The following is a 27,495-nucleotide window of genomic DNA, read 5'->3' as shown; positions in this document are numbered from 1 at the left end:
GTGCATTCGACTTGAAGCACAACCTCAGAGGGTGGTATGATTCGCTCTTTTGTTGTTCTGTTTTCTTTCAGGATCAAAAATACAACAAATGAAAGCCTTTATCTGTATTTCCGACTGATGAGAACTATGCATATACATTCATAAATCAGTCAATTTTGTATTTTATTGAGATATTTTATTCTACTGTGATCAGTGACTCAAGCACTGATGGACCAAAGAGCACGTATTTCGACATTTGCAGTAAAAACGTGAAATATAAATTCTCAGAAAATGCATTTAATACCAATATATTGAAACGTCTGTTTATATACTCCATTAATAAAGGAGTCCTGACTAGGGCTGAAACGATTCCTCGAGTAACTCGATTACAAAAAATTATCGAGGCAAAATCCTCTGCCTCGAAGCCTCTTTTAATTTATTTTAAATCTGACGCCAGGTTCTTGCGCAATGATTTTTTTAAACACAAAGCGGATGGGGACACAAGGAGTCAGCAGTGTTTTGAGTTGAGGGCGCGGGCAAACGTAAATAGAACGTCGTGGTGTGTGTCCATTGCAAGATAGAGCTGGCATACCACAATTAGGGCCCTATGATTTCCGCGATGCAGAAAACGCGGAGGGAATCGCGAAATCCAGTCATAAAAACGGAATTTACAGTTTAATGTGGAATGGCACGGAATTTGCCAAATTTTGAATGAATTAATCAAAAATAGGTCATCGCACTTACATCAAATCACGATATGGACTAATATCTGTAAATATTAAGCCGGAACAGTCTATTTAAATATGAATCCTGCATGTTCTGCGTGTCTCTGTTAATGAATGGAGCAGAAGCGCGAGTTCCTTTATCACACACACTGAAGCGTGCGTGACGCTCCGGTGATTTCAGCTTCTGCTGTCTCACTACATTAAGACATGAACACGTGAACAACATCTCCAGAACTGCACTGACAGTCACTTCATGAGCATTTGACCGTTTGATTTGAGTAAAACTAGCGTCACATCACATATACAGAACTGTAAAGGTACGTCAACCCGTCAAAATAAAAGTCCGGTTTAGTTTAGTTATAGCGGGTTAGTACCAAAAAGTTAAGTTTGCACAATTTTCAATAATTAAAAGATAAATTAAATTAATGTTTTATGTGTTTAATGTGCATCTCAGAAAATGCTTTATTTAAAACCCCAACTGAATGGCACTTAAATGCACTTAATTCATCTGTCAACTTTATTGTCATTGTTCACAATACAAGTACAGACAGAGAAACAATGGGTACTAATTAAATGTTTATTTTTGATGTATGCATTGCATTCTATGCATTAAAAAAAAAAAAAAGGGAACTTAGTTGTTCATTTTAAGAGACCCAGGAGTCTTATTTTCTCTTGCATAATTAATATTGAACTTTAATTAAGCAAAAACACATTTTATCCGATTACTCGATTAATCGATGGAATTTTTGGTAGAATACTCGATTACTAAAATATTTGATAGCTACAGCCCTAGTCATGACATTGGAAAAATATCAGTCCACATGCGTTTTATATTTAATATGAGGGAAATAGACATGCATGCATGCATGCGTGACACAAAAAATATTTAACTTTTAGGTAGCAAAATATTTTTTAGTAATTCTGTCAATTAAGGTTATTACATTGTCTGCTATATATTTGCTTAAGATAAAATGTATAAAAAACTAATATCTTTTAAAAAGAGTTTTCCATAAATAACTTCTGAATGACCTGGCAATAAATTTCGAAAAAAGTGTGTCTAATGTGATTGGCTTAACTGATTGGTCGGGTGCGGATTTTAATTAGTGCTGCTGTCGGAAAATGGGTCGGATGCGGTTTTAAGTGCTGCGGGTACGGGCGGGTGCGGATTTACAAAATCGGACCCGTGCAGCCCTCTGCTGTATGTTATATATTATATTATATACAGTAAACTATAATATAAAATATATTTAATTAATTTAATATTGATTGAATGTTTGTGTGGGTGTGTATTTTATATTTATATTTTATTTTTTATTTTATTTTAAAACACACACACATATATTTTAATATATATAAATATTAATTATATATTTTTAGAATTTATTTTATATTTTAATTAAAAACATTTTTAAATATACAACTTTATATTTTTATGTATTTTCTATTTTCTTTTTTATATTGTTCTTTTGTATGTTTTTAATTTTTCTGCAAAAACTATGATCTTTTTATTATTATTAATAATATATATATGTGTGTGTGTGTGTGTGTGTGTGTGTGTGTGTGCATGTGTATAATATTTTAATCTCTCTGCCTTTAGTCTGATGTCAATGAACCTTAACCAGGTTCAATACCCGACATTGATCCGACTGGATGCTTTTACACACATGCACTGTGCGACTATGCAAAGCAGTGCACAGTTCCAGAGAAACAACGAGGCTGTCAAACACCAATCCATGACTCAACTTGTTGTTTGAAGAAACGACTTGCACTACTGTTCTGGAGCAGAAAAAGAAGCACTGTCAGCACGCATTGTCCCTGGTGGTGGTAAAAAGAGGCATATTAAGGGCTGTTATGATGAGAGATGGAGGGTTTGGGAACGGGCAGGCGGGTACAGTAGGAGGGGTTGAATTTGCAGTGTTTGAGGGCAGTTGTTGGTGTAGAAATAGAAAGTAGTCTTACTGAGAGAACTTAAAACGAACATGCAGAAGATAAAAGGCATGAAGTATATGGAGAGTGGGCGATGAATTTTACCCAGCACTGAGATTGTGTCCGATTTTAGTGCTTCTGCTAGCATGCAGATTGTAGGGTTCTCTCTTTCTCTCACCCTTTACAAAGTCCAAAATACAAAAGCACTTTTTTTTCTGCCATTTCATTCTGCCAGAATCACACAGTCCATTTCCTTTTTTTCCCCTCGCTTTCTGTTTGACCTAAAACCTTTCTTTTTCTGATCCCTTCTTGGATCCCATTTACCCCCCTTTAGCCCGCTATGCCAACCCCATTTCCTCTCCATTTCCCTGAAGACAGGAAGCACGAGTCATTTCCACATTGCAAATGGAGCACTGTGTTCAGTGTACAAAATTGAAAACATCAAAACAACCAAGTTAGTATATGATTTGTTAGTTCAATCTATAACTAGATAATCTCTAATATATTTTTCTTTGTTTAGTGAAGTTTTTTTAGTGTTGCCACGAATAGAGTATAGTATAGAATAGAGTATAGAATAGAGATACTGTATATATATATTTTAGGGGTGATCCGATTGATCGGCTACCGATCACAATCAGACGATAATTGCCTTGGGATGATTTATCAGCGGTCTCTAAAAAGGCCGATCTCATAAAACCCATCTCAAGCTGATGATGTGCCTGTCGTGAGAGGTTTGGCATGACATGCAGCGGCACCGTCTCAGTCTCTGTCCGGCGTGGGTGAAATAATTATAATGTGTTAGGTGAGATACAATTCATATTTCTTAATTAAATAACTGAAAGTAGTTTGAAAAAGTTTGTGAGCCATAATTTCCACAAACAGTGTAAATGAATCACAGCACACTCTCTTTCTCTCTAAAAATGCAAATGGCACAGTTGACACAGGAATTGTCACTATCGAGGCAGTGTCACATCATCACTAAAGTTTAGAAATTGCATTTTTTATTTATTTTTTATTCTTGCCAGTGTTTAAACCATTCAACGCTTGCTCGCTTTCCTGAAGACCGTGCGCTCATGCACACTTGCAGCGCACACACATAATAATTACTCCGTTTGCAGTGCGTATGTGGTGCATATATTTTTTCTGCGCTCATGTTAATGGTTTAAAGTGTTCACACTGCACACACGGTTGCGGTCTGGCAGTGTGTTTAGGAACGGTCCATCTGCAGCTGTTTAGAGATTATTTCCACACAGTCTATTTTTGCTGCACAGTATGTGCTGAATTAAAATAACAGCGCATTGTTTGCGGTAAATATGAACATGCATTGACACAAATGTAGTAATTACACCATGAATGCATATAATTAAAGTCTACTGTGTTTCACAGCCAACACTTTTAGATAAACAAGGTAATGATTTTTAAGTTTTTAATTAAAGTTCTTTATGAACCGCAGGATTGCTTGTAATAAAGATTTAAATGCAAAAGAAAGGCTGCAGAGCTAAGTTTTAATTTAGAATGTTTGTGTTAACGTAAAGTATTAAAAATGTTTTGCTTTAGCAACTTAATATATAAATCTAAAAGTAAAAGCATTGAATAATTGATGAAAGATTGTATTACTGTACGGTGTAAAAAAAATAAATAAAAATAAATAAAAAAAATCACAATGTTGAAAAAGTATTTTAAGTAACAATGTTTGGATTTAAAATCAAAATAATGGATAAATGTTGTGTTTGTGGTAAACAGCCACGGATCAGGAGCAGACTCCTGTCTGTGCTGCTTCAGTACCACACATGGACTACATACACACTGCAAACAGAGCATGTGTGAACCTCACAAAAACAGGCTTGTACTATGTAAGCTATTGTGCAACCATTACACAATTTGAACAAACAAAAAAAATATATATATGATCCTTCAATAATTGGTGTTAGAGAAACATTTCTTATCAATGATAAACAGTTGGTCTGCTGTTATACTGAAGGTTTTTTTTTTTTCAATACATTTTAATACTAGAAGAAACTGTATATTTTTAACATTGTTATAGAATTTTATATTATTTTTTTCTTATTTATTTAAACTGCTTCGTATGGTCACACTGCACCAGCTTATTTTGAACATATTCCCAGAAAGAGATGGAACTCTAGGAATGGGCATGTGCTTCAGAGCACCTCAACCTTGTGGCAGCTGTTTGATCTGTTTGGCAGGCCGTGGGGTGGATGCCTCTCAGGAATGTATAAAAGAAATAAGGCAAAAGCTAGTCTAAAAATCAAATTTCAAGCATCCTCACCATGTTCGTGTGCACCTGTCCTCTCCGCTCGTCTGACATAAGCCACTCATTGTCGGTCCCCTGTCAACCAGACCTCATGCTTGTGTTTCAGCCACTGAAGGTTGTCTGAGGTTCTGTGTACTGTTTGCACTGTGTTCTGACCCGACCCTTTGGGTGGCGTCACCGCAGTAATTACATGTGGGCCATAACCTTGTTGCTTGTTGACGTCACTGGCGCCCGCTGTCGTCTGAAAGACGGAAATCACTCAGCAGGAGCGCTGCAGACAGATGGCAGGCACATCCACAAATGATAGGATTACACCGGACATATTAGAATTTGCAGGTATTAAAATCCTCTTGAAAAAGCAATTTCAATAAAGCAGAATCTGTGTTTGGATTCAAACTGATGTGTGTTGTACACATGTTAGACTGTGTGAGTCTTTCACAAAATAAACACTATAACAGTTTACAGATTATTTTAAGTATGACCATGATTCATGGTGTTTAGCAGTCTTTATCTAGTGAATAAAAAAAGTTATTATTTGTTATATCTATTGCTCATTTTGTTTTGGAATTATCATTATTATTATTATTATTATTATTATTACTTTATTTGGGTCATTAAATTATTTTTTTTGTTTATTATCCATTTTGTTTCAAATGCATACAGTATGTGGTCATGAATGGCTTTTTTTAAAATACAGATTGCAAGAAAGAAAAAAAAAAACAATCATGTCATGCTTTTTCTGTATCTTCATTAATTTATTTTAAAGGCAAGTTGTTTTGTTACATGCTTTTGTTAATTTTTATTAGTTTATTTAACTTTTGAAAAAGTGTCACTATAGTTTTAGTTCAGTTTTAATTTTTATATTCCTTTTAGTAATTTTAGTACTTAAACTTATTCCTTCAGTTAGCAATTTCTATTTTTTTTTATCATTATATTACTTTCTTACTTTATTTTTTTACTTCTTCCAGCTTTTTCAATTAACAATTTTTTTTTTTTAAATAGTTTTAGGTAGAAAATAATTACCCTCTGTTCAGTTATAATAATACCTATAGTACCGAAATCTATTTTCACCTTTTCGAGCTGTAGCTTCAGCGGTGCAGGAAACACTGGTAAGAATAAATACAGCTTGTGGTCGTCTTCTCAACCAGTTGGAGGCCTGCGGGCAGCTCTGTCTATCTGCTCATCTCCAGCCTGGAGTCCTCAGCTTAAGACATTTGTTTTCACTTCTTTTATCTTTTCTTTTTCAATCAGTATGTTTGGTGTTGAGTGGCTGTCTTTGAAAGCAAAGAGAGTTACATGATTAGGGCACACTTAAAGTTGGCCAGTAGTCAATAAACTGATCTAATTTGACTGGAGCCAGTTGGCTGGTGTTGGGAGTCTGTGCCGAGGCTGTAAATGACTTGAGTCCAAGTCCAAGGAGTGTGTGTGTGTGTGTGTGTGTGTGTGTGTGTGTCAGGAGGTATTTTTTTCTCTCTCTCTCTCTCTCTTTTTGATGCTGTCTGACGCTCTCCAGGGAGAACAGAAGGTCTGTTTCTGTTGAGCTGCTAACTGACACCCCTGGGGAGAGCAAGAACTGTGGTCTAAAAACTCTTTCTTGTGAGTTTTAGAATGAATGAGCTGGAGGTGGATTACTTAACACAAATTACTGAGGATATTTCATCATTCTCAAATCATTGTTTCTCTGGGATCATCAGCACTGTCCTGTCACAGTGAAAAATGAGTTCTGAGCATTTCTGCTTATCTTTGTTTCCTCTACACACCACACATCATTAGTAAATAATGCAGCTGCTTTTTCCCTTCTACTTAATAAATTAAGTGTTTTAAAGGTGCTGTATGTAAGTTTTTGACTCTACTAAAGCATAAAAAAAAACATAATATGTTTGCATATATTTAAGAAACATGCCAAGTTAACATACTTGTTTATCTGAAAAAGTTATGTACACAATTTTGCATTGCACTTTTCTTTTAAAATCTCTTGTTTTGAGAAATATACATGAAGTGTGGAAAGATGCTTTCAGATGTTCTTACAAATGCTCACTATAATTCACAAAATGCTCAAACATTATTTTGTAAGCTTAAAACACATTGCACAAGTATGTCATTTTATATCTGTAATTTTATGCACCGTTAAATGTGGAACAGTTTGCATTTTTATGTTGCGTTGACAAAATGTGTAAATGTGCTTTGCATTTTTAATTACTGTTATGCAACTTTGATTTAGTGGAAGTGGATTGATCCGTATACTCCATAGGATTGATATAGCCTTTGTGTCGGAAACGAGTCCCAGTCCACTTTTCCATGATTATTAAAAACTCCCATTTTAAATGGCTTTTGTACACAAGCATTTCAAAGGAGTCAATCAGTAAATGAAAACCAGTTGCTTTGTCAGCATCAAGGGGCAACCAAGCAGTTTCCTGAAAAGTGATTACTTTCTGTAATTTCGGTGATGTTTTACCTTTGCATTTAGGAAATCTACCAAAATTCACAAAGGTAACCCCTTCATCCTTCACTCTCTCCTCAGATGATGCAGTTTTCTTGGGATAATTACAAGCGCTATGCCTGGGGCTCCAATGAACTGCGTCCCGTCTCTAAACAAGGCCACTCCAGCAATTTGTTTGGTGAGTCTCTGTCTCGAGTGTGACTATGAAACTATGATTCATGCACATACAGGTTGACATCTCAACAGTAAATTGCTAAGCAGTCAGAACTGTCAATCAGTGCTGCACAGGTGGTTAGGTGACCTCCATCAAAAAGGCTTTTGATTTCTCTCCGCTCTTTCTCACTTCACAAGCTCTGTCTGGGTCCATTTCTGCTTTCAAGAGGGCAAACAAAAGCATTTCTGACTTCATCAGGCAGGAATAGCATGGTCACACTGCACAAATATATTTCATGATACCTTGATCCTCTTTGGTGCCTCTTTCGCATTAATGTGTTTTCCTTGTCTGTAAAGAAATGTTGTTTTGCTGCTTTTGCCCATCACCCTCGTGACCTGTTTCTATTTTGAAGCTGAAAAGCGCAGGTTGTGAGTGGGCAGACCAGTCTGTGAATAATTCATGAAGGAATGTCCATCCATATTCCTCTGAGCTTTGTAATATGCATCAGTATCTCAGAGGATGCAGCAGCAACACATTATCACAATCTGTATGTTGTAATATGCGTGACTTAGCTCCTCCCAGAAATGACACGGTGCCTTCCAAAAAATTGGGAACTATCAGCATGCATTTGCACTTAGTTATCATTCTAGAACAACAATGATGATTACAAATATAATATATATAATTACACAATATACTTTTCACAGTCAGACATGCCCGTACGGATTAAACTCGGCCCAGGTTTATGTATGTATGTATTTTTTTTTTTATAGTAGTTTGTGTCCGAACACATTTGTAGCTTCACTGATTGATTAACAATTAAGTTTAGTGCACAACAGACCAATTAAAACAGTTTAGAAATCATTTATCAGATAGCATTAGTGTTTTATTTTTTATTTTTTTTATAAAAATGTTTTAATAGTGTTTGTTGTCTCTTGTCAATGCAGAGTTATTGTCAAGTTATAAAAATGAATGCTTAAATGTGGTCCAAACCTTATTTTGAAACTTAGACTTTTAAAAACTTTTGTGAAATCTTTTTACAGGTGAAAATTAATGATGCACTCTTTTCAGAATCAGAATCAGAATCAGAATGAGCTTTATTGCCAGGTATGTTCACACATACGAGGAATTTGTTTTCGTGACAGAGCTCCGCAGTGCAACATAACAGCGACAGAACAAAAAACACAATAAGGAATAAAAAATACAAAAAAATACAAATAGGTGGGTAAGGATTGACAATATACAAATTGACAATGTATGGCAGGTATATTAAAAAGAGCATTTATGTATGTACATGTATATTATGTGGAAAAATTGTAACTGTACGCTAAGTATGTGTGTTTGGATAAATAAGTGTATGTGTATATAAATATAAATATAAGTAGTATAGTGTGTTCCATGTATGTACATGTATATTATGTGCAAAAGATTTACGTGTACGCTAAGTATGTGTGTTGGATAAAAAGTGTAGTGTATATAAATATAAATAGTGTAGTGTGTCCCACAGTTATTATCAGCTGTTCATAAGATGGATTGCCTGAGGGAAGAAACTGTTCCTGTGTCTGGTCGTTCTGGTGCTCAGTGCTCTGTAGCGTCGACCAGATGGCAACAGTTCAAAGAGGGAGTGTGCTGGATGTGAGGGGTCCAGAGTGATTTTAACAGCCCTTTTGCTCACTCTGGATAAGTACAGTTCTTGAATAGATGGGAGGGTTGTACCGATAATTCGCTCAGCAGTCCGGACTACCCTCTGTAGTCTTCTGAGGTCCGATTTAGAAGCTGAGCTGAACCAGACAGTTACTGAAGTGCAGAGGATGGATTCGATGATGGTGGAATAGAACTGTTTCAGCAGATCCTGTGGCAGGTTAAACTTCCTCAGCTGGCGAAGGAAGTACAACCTCTGCTGGGCCTTTTTCACAATGGAGTCAATGTGAATGTCCCACTTCAGGTCCTGAGAGATAGTGGTGCCCAGGAACCTGAATGACTCCACTGCAGTCACAGTGCTGTTCATGATGGTGAGTGGGGGGAGTGCAGGGGGGTTTCTCCTGAAGTCCACGATCATCTCCACTGTTTTGAGCGTGTTAAGCTCCAGGTTGTTGAGACTGCACCAGACAGCCAGCTCTTTAACCTCCTGTCTGTAAGCAGACTCGTCACCGTCCTGAATGAGGCCGATGAGTGTGGTGTCATCTGCAAACTTCAGGAGCTTGACAGAGGGGTCCTTAGATGTGCAGTCATTAGTGTACAGGGAGAAGAGCAGTGGGGAGAGAACACAGCCCTGGGGAGCTCCGGTGCTGATTGTACGGGTGCTGGATGTGTATTTTCCCAGCCTCACTAGCTGCTGCCTGTCTGTCAGGAAGCTGTTGATCCACTGACAGACGGAGGTGGGCACGGAGAGCTGAGTTAGTTTGGGCAGGAGGAGGTTTGGGATGATCGTGTTGAAGGCAGAGCTGAAGTCCACAAACAGGATCCTCACATAGGTCCCCGGTCTGTCTAGGTGTTGCAGAACATAATGCAGTCCGATGTTTACTGCATCGTCCACAGACCTGTTTGCTCTGTAGGCAAACTGAAGAGGATCCAGCAAGGGTCCAGTGATGTCCTTCAGGTGGGCCAGCACCAGTTTTTCAAATGACTTCATGACTACAGACGTTAGAGCCACAGGCCTGTAGTCATTTAGTCCTGTAATTTTGGATTTCTTTGGGATGGGGATGATGGTGGAGCGTTTGAAGCATGAAGGGACTTCGCACAGCTCCAGCGATCTGTTGAAGATCTTTGTGAAGATGGGGGCCAGCTGGTCAGCACAGGATTTCAGACAGGCTGGTGTAACACAATCTGGGCCTGGTGCTTTTTTCCTTTTCTGCTTCCTGAAGACCTGGCGCACCGCATCCTCGCTGATCTGTATTGCAGGTGTGGGGGAGAGGGGGGATGCAGGAGGTGTGAATGGTGAGAGCGCTTGATTGGAGAGGTGTTCAGGGTGGGTTGCAGGAGTTGTGAGTGGTGTGAACAGTTGTTTGGAGAGGCATTCAGGGTTGGTTGCAGGAGTTGTGAATGGTGAGAGCGGTTGATTGGAGAGGGGATCAGGATGGGTTGCAGGAGCTGTTAATGGTGTGAATGGTTGTGTGGAGAGGCATTCAGGGTTGGTTGCAGGAGCTGTGAATGGTGTGAACGTTTGTTTGGAGAGGCATTCAGGGTTGGTTGCAGGAGTTGTTATTGGTGTGAACGGTTGTGTGGAGAGGTGTTCAGGGCAGGTGATGGGTGTTCTTTCAAACCTGCAGTAAAACTCGTTCAGATCGTCTGCCAGTCGTTGATTTTCCACAGTGCTGGGGGGTGGTGTCTTGTAATTGGTGATCTTCTTTAGGCTTTTCCACACTGATGCGGAGTCGTTCGAAGTGAACTGAGTCCTTATTTTTTCAGAATAATTCCTCTTTGCCACTTTGATCTCCTTTTCCAGTGTGTATTTAGCCTGTTTATACAAGACATTGTCCCCCTTCACGTAAGCATCTTCTTTGGCCTGACGGAGCTGTCTGAGTTTTGCAGTGAACCACGGTTTGTCATTGTTGTAATTTAGTTGAGTCTTGGTAGGAATACACATATCCTCACAGAAACTGATATATGATGTTACGGTCTCTGTGAGTTCGTCCAGATCGGTGGCAGCAGCTTCAAAAACACTCCAATCAGTGAGGTCAAAACAAGATTGTAAATCCTGCTCTGCTTCATTAGTCCATCTTTTTACAGTCCTTAATACAGGTTTATCTGATTTTAGTTTCTGCCTGTAGGTCGGTATAAGATGAACCAGAAGGTGATCAGAACGTCCCAAAGCTGCTCGTGGAACAGAGTGAAATGCATCCTTTATTGTTGTGTAACAGTGATCCAATATATTACTGTCTCTTGTGGGACAAGTAACATGCTGTCTGTATTTTGGCAGTTCACGGGAGAGATTGGCTTTATTAAAGTCCCCAAGAATGATTAAAACAGAGTCTGGGTGTTGTTGTTCTGTCTCTGTGATCTGCTCAGCGAGTTTCTGTAAAGCTGAGCTCACGTGCGCTTGAGGAGGGATGTAAACACTAACCAGAATGAACGAATGAAACTCCCGCGGCGAATAGAACGGCTTGCAGTTAATGAAGAGCGTTTCGAGATTTGAGCAGCACGTCTTCTTTAACACAGTTACATCTGTACACCACCGTTCATTGATGTAAAAGCATGTCCCGCCGCCGCGCGATTTCCCCGTTGATTCTGCGTCGCGATCCGCTCTAAACAGCTGAAAGTCCGGCAGATGGAGCGCGCTGTCCGGTATGGTGTCATTCAGCCAAGTTTCCGTGAAACACAGAGCAGCAGAGTGGGAGAAATCTTTATTTGTCCGAGAGAGCAGAAGCAGTTCGTCCGTTTTGTTGGGTAGAGAGCGGAGACTTAAAATTTTTTCATTACTTAAAAAAATGATTGATTGCATTGATTCAGCCAAAAACATTGGCACTTCCAGTTCGTTTAAACACAATTGGAAATTCATGATTTTTTAATTTATTTTTTATGTTTATGTAAAAAAAAGAAAAAAAAAAAAAAAACGAATACAGAAACAATTTCACTTACTGTATTTTTCGGACTATAAGTCACACCTGAGTATAAGTCGCATCAGTCCAAAAATACGTCATGAAGAGGAAAAAAACAAACAAATTAAAAGTCGCACTGGACTATAAGTTGCATTTATTTAGTACCAAGAGAAAACATTACCAAGCGCCCTCTCGCAGCTGAAGACGGTAATGCTTTCTCTTGGTTAATTTCTCTCGGTTCATGTCAAATTAATTTTGATAAATAAATCGCACCTGACTATAAGTCGCAGGACCAGCCAAACTATGAAAAAAAAGTGCAACTCATAGTCCGGAAAATGGGGTGGTGTTGGCGCAGTGGATAAGACACATGCCTTTTGTGTGAGAGACCAATGTGTCCCTGAGCAAGACACTTAACCCCTAGTTGCTCCAGAGGCGTGCGACCTCTGACATATATAGCAATTGTAAGTCGCTTTGGATAAAAGCGTCAGCTAAATGAATAAATGTAATGTAATGTAAATGTAAAATACAGTAGTAAGCAATTATGAAGTTCTACTGTTTTACATACAACATCGGAATATAAACATTTACAGTTTAGTCATTAGTCATTTAGAATTGTTTTTATTTTATTTCAAACTGATTTTGAAGTGATAATTTTCAGTTACAGACCGAATTTTGGTTCATCGCTATAAACAAATAAAAAATTGAATCCGATCAAATGAGGGATTGACTTTGACTGAAAACTTTTTTTGATCATACTGATCATTTCCAACCCTATATCCTCTTAATTAATTGAGCTCTCTGAATCTTGTTAGTCACACATCTTGCTGTTCTTCTGAGTCGAGATCGTGTTATGAAAAATTCATCAGACGTGCTGCTGTTGTTTTGTAAACTCCACATAGTCATTTGGTACTCAGCTGGAGGGCAGGCCGGGGATTTACAGCGCACATTTGATTAACCTCCATAATTTTGCTTTGGACGTGCCGGTAGAATATACAGTCTTAATTTATTTGGTTCACACACTATCAGAATAACAATATTGCAAGAATTAAATTACACTCTTTCTTATGCACTCAGATGTGCATGTGTATTTCCAGGCACATTTGAGTGCTCGTAAATTTCTCAAATAGTAAGGTTGGCCCCATGGGGCGTACGGCCACATCAGAGACCACTGAACACACATTTTGTCTAGCAGGTTTTGCCATTATTAATTTAGAGGTTGGGTTAATGGTACGTTGGATGTGAATAAAAGATGATCTGGAATACGCTGGTCAGGGTTTCTATACCTGACATGACCAGGCAGCTGGAATCGACTGTTTTGTGCTGCTTCAGATCTTGTTCCTCAGTGAGATGTGAGCTGCTGAGACCAGCCGGATGGATCACACACTTTGATACGTAGGGCAAAGCCTTTACTGGAAGACGCGGTCACAAAATCAGACACTTTACAACCCCCAGGACTTTAGCTCGCAGAGAAAAATCAGGCTGCAGTCATGCCATATGGAAGTGCTTAGTCAAGACATTATGCCTGCTTCTGTGTCACATGTTGTGTGTCATGCACACACACACAAAGTGTGCAAAGATCTTTCCCCTTATCATTTAACCTCACTTGCATTAAGTGCATTAATTCTTGTGCAGTATATGGCAAATTCCTGACGAATTGCATTTAACCAACCGTGAAAAATCATTAAGGCCTCAGAATCTGTGGATTAGTGTGAGTTTGAATATTTCACACACTCTGGGCTTGTTTAAGGCCATTAAATCTACATTACCTAGGATAGAAGCAATGAGAATGCGGTAAAAGAGAACGGATGTTTATCATTTTATAATTTGATCATGGTGCTAGCAACGCCGAGGTCATGGGTTCCATTCCCAGAGAAAACAAGAACTGAAATAACAAAAATGTGTACCTTCAAAGCAATATATTTCACATTTGATTTAGAGTATCTGTAAAATAAATCCAAATAAAAAATAAGTAGAATAAATCAATGCTACAGATGAAAAATTCCACTGTGTAACCTAATGCAACAGTTATCCTCCAATTTGACTGGCTGAACTAGGGCTGGGCAGTATGGCCAAAAAAAAAAAATTACATTTTATAAAAATTTTCATATCGTGATACATTTCAAAACTTTATTTCTTTGAAAGTTTAAATTCCGATTTTTGCTCCAAAGTGAAAATTGTAGAAAACAAACCATTAATTGTGGTTTTATTTCTTTATCGTCAGAACATGACACTTTTAATCATTTACACGTTTCCAGTCATTTAAAAAAAAAAAATATATATATATATAATATATATATATATATTAATAGAAACAAAAATTAATTTCTTTTTGTCTCTTAGAAATGCACATTTGACAGTAGCTTGAGTTAGGATACAGATGTAAATTTGTTCATCATCAAAAACCGTAACATCTGTAAAAATGGTAGCAACTTTATATTGAAATTACATTTATTTAAATTAAACATTGGTCTCCCATAGTAGCATATATTTAGATCATGGTAACCACAGTTAAAACCCTTAATACCATGGTAAAAATGAATCTAAATGGGTTCTAGGTATTTGTATGAAAAACAGTAGTCTAAATAATTTTATATAAATACGGTAGACAAATGCCATAGCTTAATCACAAAAATACTGTAATTATATTCCATTACTCCTTTATTACATTTAATGTATGTCTACAGTCGTGGCCAAAAGTTTTGAGAATTACATAAATATTAGTTTTCAAAAAGTTTGCTGCTAAGTTTCCAGGCCATGGACCCAAAATTTCAACATTCTGGTCCCCGAGCCACTTAGTTATCACTTTTGCCTTAAGGCACGGTGCTCCATCGTGCTGGAAAATGCATTGTTCTTCACCAAACTGTTGTTGGATTGTTGGAAGAAGTTGCTGTTGGAGGGTGTTTTGGTACCATTCTTTATTCATGGCTGTGTTTTTGGGCAGAATTGTGAGTGAGCCCACTCCCTTGGATGAGAAGCAACCCCACACATGAATGGTGTCAGGATGCTTTACTGTTGGCATGACACAGGACTAGGGCTGGGCGATATACAAAAAAAAATGATATCTCGATATTGTCAAATTTTTTACGATATTCGATATATATCTCGATATGTTTGCATTTAAATAATAAAAAATAAAACATGATTTTCTTTTGCCCATAAAAAAAAATAATTAATTTAAGCTAATTTAAGCAGTTAAAAAATCTAGACCAAGAGATCACTTACTGCTTTTTATTAATGAATACATGTAGGCCTATATGTAACTGAAGCAGTGCAAATTAAGTAACAGTTACAGAAAGTGCATTCTGTCAACTTTTTAGTGCATGCAATTCACAATTTAAACTATGCAACTGGGATAAGTATTTTATTTTAATTTTTTAACAAGTTTTTAAGCTAAGAACACAAGTCTGTCAACTGTCTGTGGTTTTAAGAGAAGCTCTGTGGCATGAAACTATGTTCTTACTGACACTAAAAACCCTCTTAGATGGGGAGCTAGTTGCTGAAGCACATAGCTATTTCTTATATATAAATATATATAAATGAATACCAAAGACTTTTGCATTCTCTCTGTCTATATTATGGAAACTGGTAAACATATCAGTGAAATTGATCCCATCTCCTCTGCTTAAAACTCACACTAACTCTATCAGTTCCCTCATAACCAAAATAATAAACATGTCCGTAGAGACAGGCTATGTTCCCACCTCCCTCAAAACTGCTCTCATCAAACCCCTCCTCAAAAAACCCACCATGGACCCTACACCACTGTCGAATTACAGACCAATTTCTAATCTCCCATTCATCTCCAAACTCCTGGAAAAAGTTGTTTCCACCCAGCTCCATAATCATCTCAAATCCAACAGGCTATATGAGAAATTTCAATCTGGTTTTCGTCCCTCCCACAGCACAGAAACAGCTCTTATCAGAGTCACCAGCGATTTGCTGATGGCTTCTGATTCCGGTTCCACATCCCTCCTCATTTTTCTCGACCTCTCTGCTGCGTTTGACACTGTAGACCATCACATTCTCCTGCACCGACTTCAGCACTACACAGGTCTTTCTGGTACTGCCCTGAAATGGTTTCACTCCTATCTCACTGATAGAACCGAGTATGTAGCTCTGGGTGATGTAAAATCCAGACCCCACACTGTCACCTGTGGGGTCCCCCAGGGCTCCGTACTCGGTCCAACCCTCTTCACCATTTACATGCTCCCCTTGGGTCGTGTCGTCAGCAGGCATGGAGTTAATTTCCATTGCTATGCTGACGACACACAACTCTACCTTCAAGTCACTCCCTCTAGCTCCCCCTCTACCACGACTGCCCGCCTTAGCTCCTGCCTGGAGGAGATAGAGGCGTGGATGAGTCAAAACTTCCTGCAGCTGAATGGCTCCAAAACAGAGGTCATTCAAACTGGAACTGTTCATCAACTCCGCTCCTCTCCAATCACCACTGTTTCACTCTTTGGACACACCACTCCCCTTTCTTCCTCTGTTACTAACCTAGGGGTAAAATTTGACCCCCACCTTTCCTTCGACAGTCATGTCACCTCCATCTGCAAAACTGCATTCTTTCACCTCCGTAATATTTCCAAACTGCGCCCCTCCCTCTCCATTTCTGCTGCAGAGAAGCTCGTCCATGCTTTTGTCTCCTCCAGGCTGGACTACTGTAATGCACTCCTCATTGGGATTCCTGGCAGGAGCCTTCAAAAGCTCCAGTATGTTCAGAACAGCGCTGCCAGGGTCCTGATGAGGGTGCGAAAACATGAGCACATCACCCCCATCCTTCGTTCGCTGCACTGGCTCCCCATTCAGTCCCGCATAGAATATAAGGTCCTCCTTCATACCCATCACTGTCTGCACGGTGCGGCCCCCACTTACCTCACTGAGTTGCTCACGCCAAATTCATCAACCAGAACCCGGTCAGGCCAACAGCACCGTTTGGTCATGCCCAGGACACGGCTCAAAAAAATGGGCGACAGGGCCTTTCAAGTCGCTGCTCCCTGCCTGTGGAACGCCCTCCCAGACCACCTCAGGGCCCCGCAGACAGTGGACACATTCAAAAAAGGACTAAAAACCCACCTTTTTACACAGGCTTATTTTAACAGCTAAAGCTTGTTTTTTAGTCCCGTCTTTTAACATGTTGTGTTTTTATTGTAATACTGTATTGTTTTTAATTATGTTCTACTGTAGCACTTTGAGATTTGGTGTCAAATGTAAAGTGCTTTACAAATAAAATTTATTATTATTATTATTATTATTAAATTCCCCAATAGTAATTCCAAATGGCCATAGCCTATGTTTCTCTATTCAAACATCAGCGGTCGAGTAAGTGCATTTATTTTGCGATCACAAACGCAAATACAGTTGAGATCTCACGACAGAACACAGACCGGCTGAACGACGCTTTCATTAGATCGCTCAATTCCAGCTTGTTAGTGTTTTCAGATTATAATCGGCGGCTCTTCCGCAATGAGGAGTGAGCACGTGCGCGTGGTTGCCAGATTGCTTAAAATAAGCAAACACCGGGAAGAAAATGTATCCTTGTAACAGTGGAGCTCTGATTGGGAGATTTAAACTCTTGTTATCTGGCAACCGCTATCATTACAGCTCTCGTAGTTGAGGGGCGTAGAGCAGTCAGCAGTTACAGGTTCCTTTTTTGGACATTCGGCGCGTTCTTTTGGGAAAGTATGCTTGAATTTGAAATATTCGATATTCCCGATATATTCAAATTGTACATCGTCGTCAAAATTATTCCGATAGTATCGCTAATATTCGATATATCGCCCAGCCCTACACAGGACTGATGGTAGCGCTCACCTTTTCTTCTCCGGACAAGCCTTTTTCCAGATGCCCCTAACAATCGGAAAGGGGCTTCATCGGAGAATATGACTTTGCCCCAGTCCTCAGCAGTCCATTCACTATACTTTCTGCAGAAGATCAATCTGTCCCTGATGTTTTTTTTTTGGAGAGAAGTGGCTTCTTTGCTGCCCTTCTTGACACCAGGCCATCTTCCAAAAGTCTTCGCCTCACTGTGCATGAAGATGCGCTCACACCTGCCTGCTGCCATTCCTGAGCAAGCTCTGCACTGGTGGCACTCCGATGCGGAGTACAAGCATAATCATAGCTCCGTGTTCCATATTCCAGTACTGCTTATGAAATGTATTCCGAGAGATTTGAAAAGTTGACCTCAATATAGATTTCGTTGTCTTCATATTTCACATTTTCTGATTCAGTCCTACTGAATACTGGCCATTCTGTTCCATGTGCTAATCATCTCCGCACAGAGAGGAGCAGATCCTCCAGACTGGATCTGTGTGTAAGAAACCAGCATGGACTGAGACAAAGCCATCGCTAATGAAGCCGCTCCGGTACAGTATGAACTGTCTGTTGTTCCCGAATGTATGCGCTTGTCACTCACGACCACTTCCTCTAATAGAACACACAGGGAAAAGGCCTTCTCTCATCCTTTCGGATTTTTCTTCACAATGTCCACCAGTCTGATTGTGATTTTGGAAATAACCATTTCCCAACAGTGATGAAGCCATTGTGAGATGGTCCTTGCCATGAACTGTGCAATTAAATAAAAACACATCCAACTTTTTATTTTAGGGTGCAGAATAAGTGGTAGGAAAAAGGAAGAAAACGTCAGTCTTGCTCTAAGCCCTTGTGTGCTCATTTAGCACAGAGGCTGCTGAACCATGATGTTCTGTCAGTATACAGCCACACTCTCATTAATGGCCCAACAAAAGGCATATGCTTAGCTGTGTGTTTGGGGTCAGAAACTGAATAAAATGCTGGGATTTTGTTTCATTAAAAGATCCTCCAAATTTGAATTAAAATGAGTCTTTGTTTGGCAGCAGGACTTCGTCTTGATTATTCTTTTTCATAACTTCAGATTTCTTGTCAAACAAGCTTTTGATTTGTTGCAAAACATTATAATATTATTTATAAATATGTTATTGAGAAATCAGTATTTATTTATTTATTTTTGTTAATAAATTTATAACACAATTAACATTTTATAAAGTTCATTTTAAAGCTTTAAACCTTAATTTAGAACTTTTTAATAAGGTAAATTAATGGTGATTTTTAATTTCTAAACTTAACACAGAAGAGCAAAATTTTTGTGTGGTAGTCGTGATTTGTGAAAACTTATATGATTAATTTTCACAGTAGTAAATCTTATAAATTATATAAATATATTTATAATGTATGTATAAATATAGATGTATTCTAAAAAATTAATAAAAATAAATAAATTAATTAATTTAATTAATAAAGAAAATAAATTAATCCATAGAAAAGTTTCAGTACCATTTTAAGTCTCAGTAACTCCTTCAGGCATCCTTTTCCAGTCATATAAAATCTAAAAATACAGTATTTTTAGGCTGGCCAGTTTATGCACATAAATTTTTAAGTAAATAAACAGACACTGGTGCTATAAAAAAAGACAGCTGGCTCTTCTAAAAATGTAAGACCGGACTGCAGCTGCCATATTGCAAATGACTATTTCTGCCATTAATTTTTATACGAGTGAACTCAGTCCTGCCCTTATAATGTCTCATATTTTAATGTGACCTTCATAAAACAAGAAAAAAGTTAGTCTGTTAGTTTTCATAACAATCTACCCCATAGACATGAAAGTTCTCGTAGCTGAAGAAACTCCCATCTGTTTGAAGAGGATTTCAAGTTAATGATCGCAGTGTTTGCGTGTGTGTTTTTCTTCTGCCAGTTGGCTGCCGGCTGGCAAACACAAATTGGAGCATCTTTGGTACTAACTGGTTTGATGCTTTTAGGATTCAGCACACAGCTGTGTTGCACTGGTGTTTGTTCATTCAGCCTTGAATAAGGCCAACGGATTCCTACAGATGGAGTTTTCCAACAACCACTTGGGCAGAACTATGGCCTGGTTTTGATGGACATTAGCTTATGTGCATTTTTGTTTGTTGCGTGAAGCCCGTCGTCCAGCGTCACAGCAGGCTTTAGGAGTTCCTGCTGCTTGGAGATGTGCTTACAAACAGCTTCTTGCTGAGCAAGACGAGTCTTCATGTTTTAGCTGTAATCACCAGCCTAATCTTATTTCTGAAGTCATGTATTTTGCTTTAGAAGCTCTGACTAGAGATTGTGTCAGTCCTCGGGGTTCACTGATATATTTTCCTCATTACAACAGTGTGACTAGAGGAGGTAATGTTTTACTGTTTGTATTCAGTAGTGGCAGTTCCCTGCTGCTGGATCTACAACCCTGCAGCAAAATTATGTATTATTATTATTTATTTATTTATTTTTTATTTTTTAAGCTCCGTTGTGAGCTTGCAGTCTGAATCAAATATGCTGAGAACCACAGGACATTGTAAAATGTAGCAGAGGGAACAGACACCACTTTTTGTTATGCAGTTCTCATTGGTTGCATGCACAAACAAATAAACAGCACAATCAGTGATGTCTGATTTATGAACAAATTGCTGGTTCTTTTTTTAAAATGACTCATTTATATGATTAATCACTCTGAGTTGAATTTGCTAATTATTGGCATTTATTAAGTTACAAAAGCTTTTTAATCAAGAGCAGTGCAAATTTTTTTATTTTTTGTTGTTGTTGCTGCTGTTCGATTAATATAAAGACTGTCACTTTAAGGGAATGTACTGAAACTGTAGGCCTACGTTCAGCCGGCTATGTCTGCTGTAGGATACTTACCAAGATGGGCATTTTGACATTTTTGTGTGGATTTGTCCATTTTAAACACAATACTTCAGAGAAAGCTTAATATTTGCGCATGTTCTGCGGCATTACATGGTCTTACTGCGCGCGTGAGCTTGCATCCTTTGGCACTTAAATGTTTAAACTGGCAAAGCTTAAATGAGTTTAGTTTAAACACAGATATCAATGTGATGACGGAATAAATGACTGCTCTTCCAGCATACGGCATTCGCAAACATGGTTTGTCAAGGCTGTTATTGTAATGTCTGGGAAGCCAGAATGCACATCCATTAACAGAAACATGTATTAGCTGAACCCTGTTTGTTTTAAGTGTTATTTATAGCAAACCATATTACAGATGCTTAGTAAGATTTAAGTTGAACTGTGGTCCCAGCGTGCCGAACCGTGTGTGGATTACCGAACGGTTCAATTATTTTTTTCAGTGAACCATCCCATCCCAAATAAAATATTTTAATATAGAATTCAAAATACCTTTTGTTTCACAGAAAATAAATTAAGTAATATAGAAGAATTGTCATTTTTGTGTCGACTATCCCTTTAAGTACTTAAGTAAGCATTCAGAAAAAATAATAATCAAATGTAAATTGAAACTGCTTAAATGATCAGTATTAGCTTGACTGCATGATTATTAGATCTATTTAAATACTAATTGAAGTTTGACCGAGAAGTATGCATGTTATACTTTACTTTGTGTCCCATGTTTGATTGTGTAGACATGCGCCATGGGGGCAAAAGGTAATTTCTCCTAAAAATAAATAAATAAATTCCTGCCAGATAATGTTTTTTGAGTATTTTTTGAGTCGAGTATCTGTCAGCCCAGAATAAACATGCAGGAATGTACCACCTTGCAGATGTTGCCAATGTCAATTCTCTGCCAAATAGCTCTGGAGGTCAACCTTCATTTCGATAATACCGCTTCCAGGAGGTGCACTCGTGGTAATGGCTTTCTTTCAGATCCCAAATGAGCAGCCATCTGTTATACAGGCCTTGCTGAGATGAGCTCCAGCACGAGATGTTACAGTCAAACATTAGTGCTCGTTCCTTGTTTTTTTGCCCCTGCTTAAGAATAACCAGTTGTTGGTTTCATTGATTAATCCATAACATGCACTGGAAGGGAAGATGGCTCAGTAGTTGATTGTACTTTCGATGTCTGATGGTTATCATCTTCGAACCACAACCTTCTCAAGGGTTACAACGGTGATAAGATCAGGTCTTTGTATTAAAAGGCAAGCAAGCTGGTGTCCCATTACCTCTAACCTGAGGTAACTACATGCTCTCATCAGATTCAGCAAAGGTTAATGTATGTGAATAGCTTTATCAGGTCATTAAGTGCTGGTTTGTAATTTACCAGTGTAATTGGAATTGATAAGATCTGTTTATAGTGTCTGAGAGTCTCTTAAACCTCTGCAGTGGGCATTATTCCTGTGGATAAGATTGTATAGGCCTGATTTGGGTCGACATTCAGAGGGTAAAACCAGTCATGTAAGGGGAAAGCTGTTGAGATGTGAATGTCTAACCCAGGGTTGTGTCAGAAAACGTTGTAGTGAAATGATTTATGACCTCCTCACACTTCCTCACTGGGGTTTGAGTCCTTGAGGGCCTGTGAAAAGACATAGCAGTGCACAGATATGCTGTCCTTTCACCTGCAGTGCAGTTTCTTCTGTAAAGGAGATCTTGATTTGCATTGTCTCTGCAAAGAACACCTGTATTTGCGTACTGTTTGCATCTGCTTTTTTGTATATATGGTATTGTTTAAATATGAAACATTTTGGCTTCAGCAGAATGTGAGCGGTTTGTTTAAATACACAAACACAAGTAAATAAAATGCATATAAACTAAAAATTAAAAATTTAAATTAAATAAATAAAGTAATATCCTGCTTTATCTTAGGTGTCTTTACATACTATGTACTTAATAATAACATAATTAATGATTAGATACAATGTAGAGCCTGACCGATATGGATTTTTTTGGGGACAGATAATGATATCAATATATCGGCAGATATTCTTTGTATGTATTGTAGTTCAGTACCAGTCAAAAGTTTGAACACTTTCCCATGTGTCCAAACATTTGACTGGTACTATATAATACAGTATATACATAATCAGAATATATATACACACAAACATTTTTTTGCAGTGATCACTCAAATGTGGTGATCAAACACTTATAATGACATGACAGAGATGTGTAATGGAGGCAGGTAATTTAACAATTTAACAAACTTTATTATCCAAAATGAGTCTGACATCAGTGCACTGAACAATAAAGGTGAAGTTTATTAAACTTTAATTCAGTTAAATTCCATTGAACTTTATTCTGTTGAAGTTTATTTTACTTCTGAACATTCAGTCACGGATTTGCGCTACTGTGTGAAGTGTGACATACCTCTGTAAAGAATTACAAAATAAATTCACGTCCTGCTAAATTTGAATGCCATTTAAATGTAACGTGTATGTTCCCTTAGAACTGGAATCATGGTGGAATTTCATGTGAAGTCCATTTCGCAGGGCACTTACAGTCGAATAAGACAACGTTTGAATGCTGCCTGAAAGTGTGAAAGTGAAAGTGTTAACCGGTGTCACTATCTCGCAAACGCGCCGGCTGATCATTTCGGCGGCATATTATACGATATATCGGTCAGGTTCTAGTACAATGTACCATTTCATATGGATTATATATTCAGAGAGTAGTCTATTTATTTTGGTTTGAATATTTTCGTTTAAAAGTAGACATTTCAAGCTTTCTGTAATATATAGCCTATATTTCTCAAATCTGTGAGGCACAAGCTGAGTTTCGGCACCCTACAGTTCACATGCAATGCAAGTGATCGTGCCGGTGCTTCATTATATTGTCTGCTATAGTATATGTGCTTTTTATTTATTAAATACGGGCAATTCATTGATAAAACATTGATCAAAATTAAGGTACAATTTATACAAAACTAAAATATTTTTAAAAGAGTTTTCTATAAAAACAAAACTTAATGAAGTCGTCAAAACATGTTTTACCAAAAACAGCGCAGTTGCTCCCCAGTCTTCACCTTTTCTCTTGCCTCCTCCATCTCCAACTGCAGACTGAGCTTGTGCGTCATCTTCGCGCCAGTTATTCAGCCAATAAAGTTTAGGCTTATGTATTTCAAAATTGTGTCTAGTACAATATAAATTACAAAGGTTTAATTGGCATCTTTATTTCAAACGACCCGACCGACCGCACCCCGAATATCATTAAAAATATTTTTGGATTACTTGTAACCGCGGGTAACGCCGGTTGACCGCAGGCACCCGCTCATTTTGGATCAGCCCGAGCATCACTGATTAATTAATTAAAATAAAATGTGTATAGTAAAATTTTTGTTTTCTTGATTTTTGTATTATTTTTATTTTATTTACCTGTGAATATATAATATATATTATATAAACAAACATACTTATGCACGCATACATGTTGTGTATATGTATAGCATGTTGGATTTGAATTCATTTACCCATGTTTGTTATATAAAATAATACATGTATTATTGTATTAGATAATGTAATATTATTTTTAATTTATACATTTCTAGATTTTTATATTTATTACATTTGTTTGTTTATATAAATACACCAAAAATAAAGTTAATTAATATGCTATTAATTTAAATTATTACCCCATGAAACTTGATTTATAGACTTTTCTAACAATCTGATATTTGTAAATAAAATGCTTTCACTTATGGCATTTACAAAGCCAGACGGCTAAGATCTGATGAAACCTGCACGTTGACCATATTAATACACACATACATACCCTCATTTTCTGCCTTCAGACTGTTCACCTTCGCTTCATGAATTTCCAAAGCTCATGTCCTTGTACCCCAGTATTGTAGTTTAGCATGACAGATCTATGTCTGTTTCCCTGGCTTTTACAAAGTGAAGCTTATAGTAACCTGTGATATTGGTTTAGGGAGCTGGGTTATAATGTAGAATAATGACTTTAGACCAAAGCAGTCTTGAAAATGCTACATCAGATCATAAAACTGGAACTTTTACGACGGGGCGATATAACAGTATGGAGACTGTTCTGCCTAAAGAACAGTCTTCGTCATACTCTCTTGGGGTCCTATTTTAACGATCTAAATGCAAAGTGTAAAGCGCACGGGCGCAGGTGCACTCAGGGCGTGTCCAAATCCATTTTTTTTTTTTTTAAGACGGGAAAACGGCTGGCGCGCCCGGGCGCATGGTCTAAACAGGTTTTCCCTATTCTCTTAATAAATAAATCTTAATAAATATTCTCTTAATAAATAATATATATAAATATTTATTATTATTATATTTTTTTTTTTTTTATTTCTTATGCATTGCAATCCTTTAATTTGCTGCTGTGTGTCCCTGTGTTTAATAAGCAGTGTGTACGCTCTTTAAATAACAAAGAAAAAACAGTGCGCCAGACTTTAGACCAGGTTTGAGTTGGTCTATGGCGTAGTCTATTTTCAGCTACTTAAAATAGCAATGCGCAAGCAATGCGCCTGAACACACCTCTTTTTTAGACCAGCACGCCCATGGGCGCACAAATGAGTGCAAATGCATTTGCTAATTAAACGACGTGGCGCTGGATGGGAAAATGCGAACGGTGCCGGACTGAAACTAGCAAACACACTTGCACTGCACCTTCTGCCCATTGCGCCGGTTGTATTATAGGGCCCTTGGGGATTTGACATCATTTCTTTGGCCTTCGCAAAGCCAAAGACAAGTGAAGGCTCTGTAGGAGGGGTTTAAGATGTTGCATACAAATAGTGCACACAATAATTCTGTCATGTTGTGTCTTCAACATTACTAAACAAAGCCAGGGCTGTTAAATGAGGAACACAGCTGGTTGGCAGCTTTGCATTTCTTGAAGAGGGTTGCATGCAGTGCCAGACTTTAATTATTAAAGTACAAAAAGCAGTGTCGCCCAACCTGCTGCGTTCATAATCAGTACAAATGGAAAAACTGCTAGTGAACGTCTTTTGTGTTATTGAGGGGTTGTTCCATGTTACCATATGCAATATTTTTCCTTCCCGAATTTGTTTCACAACATCACCACCTTAATTGGCAGCATTATTTTTTTATTTTTATCATGTTGTTGGAGAATCTTTCTGGCTAATGATTCCTAAAATGGTTGTGTGAATTAACCTGAAATAAGACAGATTGCCTCTGCATTTTGGGGACAAAATGAACCCTGCAGCTTTAAATTAAAAACAGAAGAAATTAAAAACCTTGCTGTCTCTCGTTTTTTTTATTGTACTTATCAATAAAATGTTTTTAAAATATATTAATCTAAAATAAATAATAATTTAAAACAAAATTATTAAAATATATTTGAATAACAAAAATTATAATAATAATAGAAGTAGCAATAACATTTTTACATTTAACTAAAATTATTTTTCTTAGTAAAATTAAAAAGGTTCTTATTGCTAATGCTAATGATAATAATAACAATAATAATAATTCTAATTATTATTATTGTTATTATAAACTCAATAGTATTGTTTTTTTATGTTAATAATAATATTTAAGAAATTGCAGTAGTTTTATTATACAGAATATTATTATATTATAACATGTTGTATTTTTATTATACAAATGATGATGATGGTGATGATGATCATAATAATAATAATAATAATAATTATTATTATTATTATTATTATTATTATTATAACATTATTATAACAGTTTTTAGTATGAACCAGATACATTTTACTGTGCAAACATGATTTCAGTGTCCCAGTGTTTAGTGGATTTGAATTAGTTAATGATAAACTGATTCACATCATATGGAACTAAGGAGCCTAAAACAAGCTGCAATTAACAATTTTTTTTTTCTGTCGACTAATCTAGCAATTATTTTTTCGATTAGTCGACTACTCTAACAAGTATTATTATTTTTTTTCATGAATCTAGTCTAATCTATCTATATGTTCACGTACACTAGATTACAGCGTGTTGTTAATCTAAATTTAGTAGTTAATTTTGTCTGTGTGCATAAACAACTTCTAACAACCAGAATGTAAATTAAAAGTTAAAGTTTGCAGTGTTGCCAAAGTAACCTATACAGTGTATGTTTACAGTTTATACTGTTAGCAATTTCCATTACCATTAGTACCTAGCATATATTAATTAATTATTGACCAAAACACAGCAGGTAAGAATGCAACAATGGCTCCCAAAACTAATTGTAATAATAAATACTTACACAGATGAATGTAAACAATGTGACGTGTCGACGCATTCCACGCATGTTTATGTATTTTCGTAGTCGACGTAATCGATGATAGAGCTGAAACAACGAATCGATTTTATCGATTAAAATCGATTATTAAAATAGTTGTCAACTAATTTAGTCATAGATTCGTTGCTAAATAACTTATTTGCCGTAAGCGGCTCATTTCGTGCATATTTCAAATCTGCGGTGACCAAAGTGTGGCAGTAATGAGCCACCGGAGGTTTTACTCAGCCAGTACAGCTGGAGAAGTAGCGAATAGCCAATAGCTGGCCTCGTTTTATGTCACATGCTTCCCGAACAGCGTCTCTGCAGCATTTAGCGTGATGTGGGAGTGCTTTACTTTGAGCCTTCAAAAAAGAAGAGTAACCTGTAAACTCTGCACTACTGAACTGTTTAAGGGGACGTTCACATATCGCGTCTTTTGCGCGCTCAAGTTCGTTATTTCCAACACCGCACCGCATCGAGTTAAAACATTTTAACTTTTCAGAATGCCG

At 37.4% G+C, this 27,495-nt stretch overlaps 1 protein-coding gene across 1 annotated transcript in view; it reads left to right on the top strand.

The window, feature by feature from the left end:
- Positions 1 to 27,495, top strand: part of LOC132092206 (mannosyl-oligosaccharide 1,2-alpha-mannosidase IA-like) — a 114,154-nt gene that overhangs the window by 25,069 nt on the left and 61,590 nt on the right. Inside the window, exon 2 of the mRNA XM_059498353.1 lies at positions 7,424 to 7,520. Coding sequence (XP_059354336.1) covers positions 7,424 to 7,520 — 97 coding nt within the window. The remainder of the gene's footprint in view (positions 1 to 7,423; positions 7,521 to 27,495) is intronic.

Source organism: Carassius carassius, chromosome 18 (assembly GCF_963082965.1).
Source record: "Carassius carassius chromosome 18, fCarCar2.1, whole genome shotgun sequence".
NCBI classification, from domain to species: domain Eukaryota; kingdom Metazoa; phylum Chordata; class Actinopteri; order Cypriniformes; family Cyprinidae; genus Carassius; species Carassius carassius.
This window is presented reverse-complemented; position numbering and strand designations above follow the sequence as displayed.